At 50.4% G+C, this 10,583-nt stretch overlaps 1 protein-coding gene across 1 annotated transcript; it reads left to right on the forward strand.

The window, feature by feature from the left end:
* The first annotated feature begins 4,244 nt into the window (after positions 1–4,244).
* DBX1 (developing brain homeobox 1) lies at positions 4,245–7,991 on the forward strand. Its single transcript, XM_054171988.1, has 4 exons — positions 4,245–4,599; positions 5,155–5,256; positions 7,035–7,237; positions 7,620–7,991. Exons 1-4 carry the CDS (start codon positions 4,245–4,247, stop codon positions 7,989–7,991), a joined length of 1,032 nt encoding a protein of 343 aa, XP_054027963.1.
* Positions 7,992–10,583: the final 2,592 nt, after the last annotated feature.

A 10,583-nucleotide genomic window follows, 5' to 3' on the forward strand; every position in this document is an offset into this window, starting at 1 on the left:
AATGAAGCTGATAAATGTGATGGGAAACAATAGTCAAGTTAATCTATTTAGTAAAATGTTTTGAGACTCTCAGGCGATGTTAAGGAGGGTAGTGTGTTCAGGGACATTTTCATTTCAATGCGCTCATCTCTCCCCTCTTTGGTTGGGGTGGGGGTGGGGGGTGGGGGGGGTGTGTGTTTCAAGCAACCTATGTGAATATAATTTCTTATAAATGTGTCTTTAATGGGTTTAATTCACCCTTGCCAGCTGTTTTTTTTTTTTTTTAAAGCTATTTTGTAAGAGCAAAACAAACGTGCCAGGCTTGGAAAGCTAGTTAAAATTAGTTTCGGTCACTGGGGCCAAGCTATATTTCCTGCAAACCATCTGCTTGATTGGCACAATAGAAGGATTTTCAAGAAAAGGCGGGTGCGGGCTGGGGGGAGGATCGGATCTAGAAGAGCTTTGAACGAACCAACAGTTACTGTTCCTTATGCTTGAATTCTAAAGGTAAAGCCTTAGGTGTCTTAATATAGCTTCGCCCCCGCAGCCTCCATTCAGGCCCCCGACGAGGTCGATAAGCATCGTTAGGGAGCTTGGGACAGGCCGGGGACGGAGCATCCCTCCCACTGCCGACCCCTCCCTGCAGAAAAAGGGGAGAGGGGAGGGGGAGGGAGTTGAGGGGGGAGCGGAAAGCAAACAAACCGGACCGAGCGCGCACACGCTTCCGAAGCGGCGAAGCTGCAGCTCCCGGGGTGCGGGGGTGGGCAGCGGAGCGGGGGCTCGACCGACCCCTTGCAAAGAGGTTCCTGGTTTGGGAAGAGTGGAGGATGCGAGGTGTGGCTTTCACCTGGCTGCGGGAAGCTCCTGGGATTGTCCCGGGAAAGGCTGGGGGTGGGGGGGATTGTCCCGCGTGGGGCCGTGGCAGTGATTGAGACGTTTGTCTCCCGGGGACGGCGAGGACGAGGACAGGGACAAGGCTGGAGCTCCCGAGAGCCTCCGCTGGCGCAGCCCAGGCGAGCGCTTTGGTGTCCGGATTTGAAGAGCTGGCTCTCCCAATTTCATGCGGATTACCAGCCTCGGACCGGGACACACGCAGGCTGCAGCCCCTAACCACCCCCCGCTCCACCTCTGCCCTTCTCCAAGCTCCCGGCGGTTTTGGGGGTGGGTTTTTTTCTTTTTCTTTTTTCCCCCCCTTTTTTTTTATTAAGCGACAAAGCAAGCGAGTGACTTTTAAGAAATAAATTTGAAGATAACGACATTAAAATGAATGGCAGGAAGCACAAAACGGCGTGAGCATAGGTCAAACGGCATTAGTCACAGGTTTTATCCTGAGACATTAGAATTCCCTTTCTCTTAAATGATCACTGCCTTTGAAAAGAAACTTCCAAAGGAGATCACTTAAAATAAGATCCTTTCGTCTGATTTCTTGGTTTCTTATGGTCTATCTTCCCTTTCAACACATGTCTAGTCCCTTTTGCCTTGGTGCTTAAGGAATTCTTTATGAGTGTGCTCAGACGCATCACAAGGAACTGGGTCCACGTGTGCCCCAGCATGCGTTTGACCCAACCTTCCAGAAAATGTCAGACCCTCTTTTTTAAACCAGAGAAATTAGCAGCAGTTGGTCTATAGTGAGGCAAAATGCCCCCAATGTATATGTAAAGAAAGGAGTAAATCATCTCAAAGGAAACCTATAATGACTGTAAAAAACGGAGTGTTCTGGGAGCAGCCCGGGCGGAGCTGTGCTGGGAAATACCGATATGGGGGGGCCGGGGGGGGGGGGGGGGGGGAGAGCAGCTGCGAGAGGGGCAGGGAGAAGGTGACAGAGATGAGACAGAAAGATGGAGGAGGGTTGTGGGGAGGTGGTTAAGGGGGTGCCAGTCGACTATTTTATTGGGAAAGTCACGTTCGCTTTTTTTCGTTCGCTGCCGTCCCACTTCGCTTGCTCACACCTTGAGAGCAGCCGTGTGTATAAAGGGGCTTGCGAGAAGCCCGGCGCCGTCGGGGTGGGGGGAAGAGGAAAGCTAAACGCGGAGCAGGAAGGGGCAGCCCCTCGCTGCTTCTCTACCCACCTCGAACACCTCCTCAGTACCTGAATGGTGCTGGCCGGGGCGGGAGGCAGGTGCCGGGGACCCGCCGCGCTGCTCAGCAGCCTCCCCTCTAAGTCCCCCGAGCCCTTTGGGCTCTGCCCGCGCCCTTCCTTCCTTTTTTCTTCTTTACCTGCTAAGCATCAAGATTAACACAACTGGGGAGGCGGGGTGGAAACTCCAGCGAGGTTTTATTTCAAAGTGATGCTTTCAGACAGCGGATCCTCCAAGTCAGCCTTCTGCAGATGCTCAGCTGCTGGAGGCCGGCGAACAGCACCGCGAAAGCTTGTCAGGATCATACAATTTCCAGGGCTGATTCCGTACTCCCTAATAAATAACTTTTTGATTTGAATCAAGGGAGAGGTTTAACAGACTTTCTTTCTTCCCTAATGTGATATAAATCGCAGATGCACTTTTATTGAATGGTTAAAGCATCGACATGGAGATCATCAACACAAAACGTCCGGACAAAAACCATCGAGAGAAATAAAGCTGGTTAATAAGATTTTTGAGAGAGCTTTGTGTTAAAAAAGTAAAAAGGGAAAACAGCTGAAGGTGACAGTTAGTTCATGGTTAATAGGATAAAGGCTGCATGGTTGAGCTGCACACTTCTGCTTGCAAAGGTTCAGCCGCACCAAAGGACTGAATAGGGTGCTTTTAAAACATAGGACATTTAACACATCTGTTATAGTCTTTAACAGAGAAATCAGGTAAAACCACTCTCAATAGCTGCTTTCATCACCCAGCTCCAAAGGACGTTAACTACACTTGCGCTTATTTCCATATTTGCCGCGCTCAAACAAAACCTCTCGACCAGAAAAAAAAAAAAAAGAGAGAGAAAAAAAAGGATAAAAAAAGAAAAGAAAAGGGAAAAAAAAGGCGCCTCGTTTTCTACTTTTCCGTTAGACGATGTCATTTGTCCCTTGCACCACACTGAAGGGACTTGGGGCTCTGCAGCGCCGGCCAGCACCCACCTCCGGGAACTCTGCTGACGCACGCAGGTGCAAAGCGAGTTCAGGTGCGTTTGGCAGCGTCAAGAAGGCTGCGAGGCACCAGTACTGATAAAGCCAAAATTAGCTCGAACTGCACTGTAGCCAAAAGGATGTAAACGTTTGTCCTCCTTTTCACGGCCGGAGTTCCACTATTTTTGATGTAATTACGCCTGTGAGGACCAACGGGCTGAGAACCCGAGGAGGCTGCGCTGGTCCTACAAAGTTGTTCAAATCTTTTCTCTGCTCAGTGTTCAGATCTATTTTTATTTTCCCGGAGCACTGCACTTATCAAGTTACAGCAAGGCTTACACTTCGGTCCGACACGGGCAAAGGCTCTTGCCTGAGCACTCTTGGGAAGCTCAGACCCTGAAAGCAGAGGGCAATACCCCAGACTCACTTTATGCCGGACCTCCGACATCCAGATAGTAAAACAACCCCCAACTACACGCACAAATTTTGCTGCACACTCACAGCAAGGGCAGAAAGTACTCAAGCCACGACGGGACCCATTCTCCCGATATTTTTGGCCCCCCTTCCCCTCAGCTGAGCTTAGTTCCACATCTTTTAGTTTGTATTTTCCATTCCACAAACGCCGTGCTTTTCTGAGAGCCCGCAGATAAGTTTATATGAATATTTATTGATTTATTTCCTAAACTCAGCAGGGGAGCGGCAAATAAATTTAGTGCTTTCTTTAAATAATTCCCTTTCTACGAGGCAAGATGTCATTCGAAACTTTTAAATAGGCATTTAATTAGCCTGTGTGTGTTGCCTCTGAACAAAACCCTGCTGGGAGCCTTTGGAGCGCTGTATTCCAAAGAGGCGGTCAATATGCAAAATTGATGACTACACTTTCTTTGTGGCGGGGCCATTGTGCCCCGGTTGCTTATGAAGTCTAATCCAATCATAAATTGCAGCCCTGGACCAATGGAGGAGCCCGGAGCTCGCCCTGAATGAAGCTCAAGTGGAGAACTTTGTTGAACCCCATTGTTGGGGCTGTCACTTTTGAAAGAGCCTCAGCGGGGCTGACCACTATAAAACCCATCGTCCAGGAGGAAGGGGCAGAGAACCCCGCCAGGCTGGCTGGCTGGATCTTTACTAACCGAGGTTTGCAAAGCAGAAAACAAAAAGCAAAAGCAAACAAACAAACAAGCGAGCGGCCCCAGCCCTGCTCCGCGGACCGGCCCCTGCGATGATGTTCCCCAGCCTCATCGCCCCGCCGGCCGTCTACCCCAGCCTCCTCCGGCCGACCCCCACCCTCACCTTGCCTCAGTCGCTGCAGTCAGCTTTTTCCAGCCATTCCAGCTTCCTGGTGGAAGATTTGATCCGGATCAGCAGGCCCACCAGTTACTTGCCCAGGACTGCCCCCCAGCCAAGCATGTCCCCCCCAACCTCGGCGGCCAGGACGGACTCGGGGACGCCGGAGCTCACCAGCTCCACCACCGCTGCCGGTTCCAGGAGGATCTGTTCGCCACAGACTTCCAGCAACGACTCCACTTTCCTGAAGTTCGGAGTCAACGCCATCCTCTCCTCCGCCCCCCGCGCCGGTAAGCGGCCCCGCTCCCACACACCCCACCTCACCCCTACCCCTTCCCGGCTCCACGGCTCCGGGCGCTGCGGACCCACCGCCCGCAGGAGAAGGGCTGTGGGGTAGGAGGGAGAGAGGAGGGAAACTGCTTAAGAAAGGGAGGGAGGACCCAGCCCCGGGCTGCAGAGCCCTCCGGCATCGCTTCTATTTTAAGGGGAGCGCTGGCAGGCGGCTGCTGGTCCCGCCTCGCCGGAGAAGCCGCAGAACGGACCCGCGGAGCGGGCAGGGGTGTCCCGCCGATGGGGGGGTCCCGCAGATTTGGGTCTGCAAACGGGAGATTCCGCAGACGAGTCTCTTGACTGCCTGCCCTTCTGAGTGCCGCTTTGGTGGCAATAGCATCCCAGAAAAAAACCAACAAAACAACAACGACCCAAAAGTGCCTTTTTTCTTAGGCGGTTCTGAGTCCAGTTTGGCTTTTCTTTTGGGGACAAAAGTACCGCATTGGTACCCTGGACCAAGCGGCAGCCCATGCGGTGGTAGCCCTCTGCTTAATGTCATTGTATTTGTTTATCAGAAACTTCCCCTGCGTTACTCCAGAGCGTCCCTCCAAAGACTTTCTCCTTTCCGTACTTTGAAGGATCCTTCCAGCCCTTTATCAGATCTTCCTATTTCCCAGGTACGTCTTTAAAAGTCCCTCTCCCTCTGCTCCGTTCCCGCTCCAGGCACAGCCCGGTGATATTACTCCGTCGCCCCCCACCCCCGGGGGTTATGCTCTGGTTCAGAGGTTGGAAGGAGTACAACATTCAAGCATCAGTCGCGCCAATTTGATGCCCGATTTAGCACAGGCAGTGACTGCCTGACACTCCCTGCCTGCTCCCCCCGCTGCTCGCCAAATTAGCCGGGATTGTCACGGTCCCGAGGCGAGGCAGGTCGTTTCCCCTCCCTTCCTCCTCCTCCTCCTCGGCTTCTCCTCCCGCCGCGGGGCCGCTTTCAGCACCACGAGGGGAGCGGTCAGCTCCCGCCGCTCCGCGCCCGCGCAGCCCCCGCGCAAGGTAGGAGGTCCCCTTCCCTCCCTCCCGCGGTGTCGTCCCCCCACCCCTTAGATCTTTCCCACTGCTCCAGTGCCGCCGGGCCGCTGGTGTTTGCAGAGGCGGAGGGTACCTCGGGTACAGCTGGACTTTCCTCCTCACCACCTACCAACCCCCCTCTCCCTCACCTTGTGTCTCCCACTTCACCTCTCGCTTAGACCGTCCGTGCTGTTCAAACGACACGGTTTGAAAGCAGGCTATGGGGGTACGATTCTTCCAGCCCTGAAGTATTACGACGCTGAGGGAACAATTAAAAAAGAAAGGCAGAAAAAGAAATCTAATTACACAAACAAGCTATTAATTAAAAAAAAAAAAGAAAGAAAACAGGGAAAAGGAGAGAGGGGAGGAAAAAAAATAACCCAAGCTCTTCCATTCATTCTCCGGATAATGGAATTTGCTTCCTTTCTCCGGCATGTGAATAGCCTAACAAAAACAACTTGAGCTTTATAAATAGCTTTTCATGTCCATTTAATGAAAATGATTTGGGGAGAGAGACGATTGTGCCATCAGTATTCTCCCGAGGAGCCTGGCATGCCGTTGTGTTTAGTTTGAAAGTGTAAATCTCTTTTGTTCCAATAATATATGGCGTTAGCTGCTTGTCCTCAGTCTTTTTCTGTTAGTTCATTACTACACAATTACCATTCACGCTTCATTAGCATCTCTGTCTCTCTTGGGGGAGGTTCTTCCCTCCCCAACCTCCCCTCCACCCCCCCCCCCCCCCCCGTTTTGGTGGTGGTGGTGGTTTGGGGTTTTTTTTTAAGGCGAAACTCTGCCCTTTTTATCATACCAATGCCATTGGGAACCAGGCGATGTGCTAATTAGCTGCTACTTTTCATGTCTTCGGATTGAATTCTCCAACTTGGAGGGGTGGGGGGTGCGGGGGGGTGGGCTGGGGAGAGAAGAGATTAATATAAAAAAAAAAATAAAGAGAGAGAGATGAATACTGATTGATCAAAACTGCATCTGAAGAGGTTTTGTTCGAATCAGAAAAGTCCTCATTTTCATCTCGAGCATAATAAAAGCGCCTGAGATGATAAAAGCTTCTGAAGAAGAAGAAGGGCGGGGGGAAGAAAAATAATCAAAGCTGGTTTATTATACCTCTCTTAGCCCATACGCCTCACTTTGCCTTTTCAGGCCGGAGACCTTTGAATCTCCCAACAAAACCAGCCACTATTGATCCATTTTACACGTTTGAGTTGATAGATCTAATCCCAGTGATCACGGGCTGAAAGCGGGGCTCTTAGTTAAAGCCTAAAGCTCCTTTTCATGGCTCCAGGTTGATGGGTGCCCACCCAAAAGCCAGGGAGGGGGCAGCGGGGACCGGTCGTGCTCCTCTCAGCCCTCTGTGTGTGTGTCCTCCCCACAGCTGCCTCTGCCGTGGTCCCCATCCCTGGCACCTTCTCCTGGCCGCTGGCCGCCCGGGGCAAGCCGCGCCGGGGCATGCTGCGTCGCGCCGTCTTCTCCGACGTGCAGCGCAAGGCACTGGAGAAGATGTTCCAGAAGCAGAAATACATCAGCAAACCCGACAGGAAGAAGTTGGCAGCCAAGCTGGGCCTCAAGGACTCACAGGTGAGAGGGGCAGAGGATGGGGAGGGCAGAGTGGGGGCCAGGGAGCTGAGCTCCTTACCCCCAGGGGCAGCTTGAGAGAAGGGGAGGTGAAGGGGAGAGGAGCAGAGAGAACTGGCCTCAAAAGGTACAAAGACCAAAGCAGGTTGCAGGGTTGTGAGCATCAATACAGCCAAAATAGTGGCTTGACTCCCTTCCGGGTGAGTTGGATGAGACAGACCATGGCCTTATTGCCCTGCAGCCCCTCTCCTCGGGTCCCCAAAGATCAGTTTGTTTCTGTTAACTTCAGTACAAGCACAAGCAGGGTTTCAAGAGTACAACCAAAGTACCTTTCCTGCCCCTGTATTAACGAACTATTTAATTTCTATGTTGCTTCACCCCCCAGGTGAAGATCTGGTTCCAGAACAGGAGGATGAAGTGGAGGAACTCCAAAGAAAGAGAGCTCCTCTCTTCTGGTGGCTGCAGAGAACAGACCCTACCCACCAAGTTCAATCCACACCCAGACCTCAGTGATGTAGGCAAAAAATGTTCAGGAGAGGAGGAAGAGGAAGTTCCCTCTGTGTGCCCACCCAGCCCCCAACATCCATTAACCTACCACCAGTCCCCAGACCATCTACACTTGAGGGACAGACTGGACTCCCAGATGTCTCCTTCTCCATCCCATTCTAGCAGCCCCAGCAAACCTTCAGACTTCTCAGACTCAGAAGAAGAGGATGATGAAGGGGAAGAGGAAGAGGAGGAGATCACAGTCTCTTAGATCACCCTGCCTGCTTCTACCATGGTGACATTGCAAAGATGTAAATAAAACAGATGCTATAAATTGAAGAGGTGATGTCCCACCCAAATGTCCACAAGCTTCTCTTTATCACATAGCTGCAAGACTTTCTGCTAGAGGCATTCCTTATTTTTCCTTCCCTTACGTGGAGGTTTCACATTCCTAACATCTGCTGCCCTTCTCATAACTCTCTCTGCTTAACAATCAACATTTGCTCAGTTCCCTTCTCCTGAAATACGAGCAACAGGCAGCAAGGAGGAAAGTATAGCCTGTTGAGAGGGAAACCTTTCTCCCCCCAGATAAGAACCACCACCACCACCCCATTAGACTCTGTGGCCATTTTCACCACCTTCCAAGCGAATTTCCAGCTACTATTAAGGTTTTGAAAACCTGAAGACTGACCTGATCCAGCAACACTTGCCTCCAAAAATAAAGACCAACCCAAAAGCTGCCTCTGCCCTCAGCCCAAACAGCTACAGCTACTGGATCTGGGATGACTTCTGGGGCGCAATGTCTGTATCCCTTGAGTAACGGAGACCTCACACTTTGCCTTTCATTTCAGGTGATGCATTGATACCACACGGAAGCTCTGCCTCTCACACCTTTGTTTTTGCCCACAGGCCTGTGCTGACCTACCACTTTGCTTCTGCTCTCCGTGGTGTGGACAGAGGAAAGTGGATATGCCTCTTTGATTTGTGACTGAGCTTTGCTGTCTTTGCACAGCTTTTATGAACTGTACACTATTTTGTACACTTACTCTGTATGGATGTTTTATACCCAAGGTTATTGTGAATGGCTTGACAAGATTCCTCTCCTTGCCTTTTCCTTTCTGTTGGGGTTGTGTTTTGTATTAAAGGATGGCTAAACTACAGAGAAATGTAGCTGCTGAATTGTGTAACTTATAAAGAAACACTTTTATTTTGTATTTTACCATGTACAGGCTTTAAATATGTATATATAATAAAGTGACTGATTGCCAAATAAATAATAAATAAATAATAATAATAATAAAAAGAGGTAGGTTTCCAAGTCTGATCATTCAGGAGTGCTTTGTTCTGCTTGTTGTGTCTGTGGCCAAACTACCTTTGGTCAACAGTATTGTGATTCAGTGAGAATTTATCAGCTTCAGATTAAATCACCTTACAGGAACATCTACCTGACTTTCAGCCAGGGGGCAACTCCACCAAAAGATTAAAGGTTGTCTGCAGCTAAAATGCACAGAGATTCTCCCTCCTTGCATCTGAAAGCAATTTAAGTCCTGCTGATGTTACTCTGTGTTCCCATTTCAAGCCCTTCTGGCTCTCCCTCCTTGTAGTTATTACCCAGGTAGGTCAGGATATGGACATTTTCTCTTCATCACCCTGCTGAGATACTACAGTTTGTAGACTGAGAGCATGCATCTATGGGCTAGAGAAACAGAATGGAAGAGAAAGAACCCTTCAGTCTTGTCCACACAAGGCAAATCCCTAGCTACCTGCACACATATTTAGACACAAAGCACACACCACAGAAACATCAAGGTTTTCTGCCCCCTCCTACAGGCAGCAGAGTTCTGCTGAAACAGATTTCACCACTAAATTAACTGAATTTCTGCTCTGTAGACCCTGCCCAATGCCCACCAAGAAATAAATGCAGCAGATGTCACCTGAACAAAACTGCCCCTGACTGCTCCACTGCACTGTGTTGCCACAGCTGTGAGGAAAGGCAAGAAAGGGAGAAGGAAATGAGTCCTGTTGGAAGAGACAACTTCCAGCACTCACAAGTTTCTTTACCCTCCAGGGATGCTTCCCACAGACTCTCACAGCTGGGCTCTGAGCATATTGAAACCCAGGGGGTTTGTCCTACTACCAGTCATCGGAGTGCTAAGCAGGATCTGCAACTCCACAATGCTATGATCACTGTATCCAAAGCTGCCACTGCTACTTAGCTTGTCAAATCAGTCTTACCTGATTGTGAGCAGTAAATCTGTCAGTGTGCTGCTCCAGGTTGGCATGTCCAGCATCGGCAGCAGCAAGAAGTCCTCAATGCCTTCCAGGAACCCAAGGGTCAACTTGTGCACTGCTGTGCAAAGATAAATTGATTTAACAGTCAGGACTGGTGGGGAGGGAGGCAGAGAATGGTGGAATAGCGTTGCCAGAAATACTGTTGTGGATGAGGTTTTGTGGCTCTCACAGACCTGAACTTATGAGGTTGTTCCTCCTCATCAGCTTGAGCTGTGTGTCCTAACATCTGTTTTGCACTGGGTGGTGCTGGTTCATTGTGTTCCCTCTATGAAAGGCACTCAGTTTCACTGAGGCGTCAAAGAACTGCTTGTTAGAGCTACCACTGTATTGCTGAGAATAACAGAATCTTATCTGCCTTTAGATGGTGGGAACCCTGAGTCTCCTTTTCTGGAGACTTTCAAGACCCATCTGGATGTGTCCCTGTGCTACCTGTGCTAGATTCTATGGCCCTGCTCTGGCAGGGGGGGTTGACTCGATGATCTTTGGGGATCCCTTCCAACCCCTAACCCCTGTGAGCCTGTGGTGGAGCACTAAAGGGTCCTCCAACCCACACCTATCATTCTGGCCATAC

Source organism: Dryobates pubescens, chromosome 22, assembly GCF_014839835.1.
Source record: "Dryobates pubescens isolate bDryPub1 chromosome 22, bDryPub1.pri, whole genome shotgun sequence".
Lineage (NCBI taxonomy): Eukaryota > Metazoa > Chordata > Aves > Piciformes > Picidae > Dryobates > Dryobates pubescens.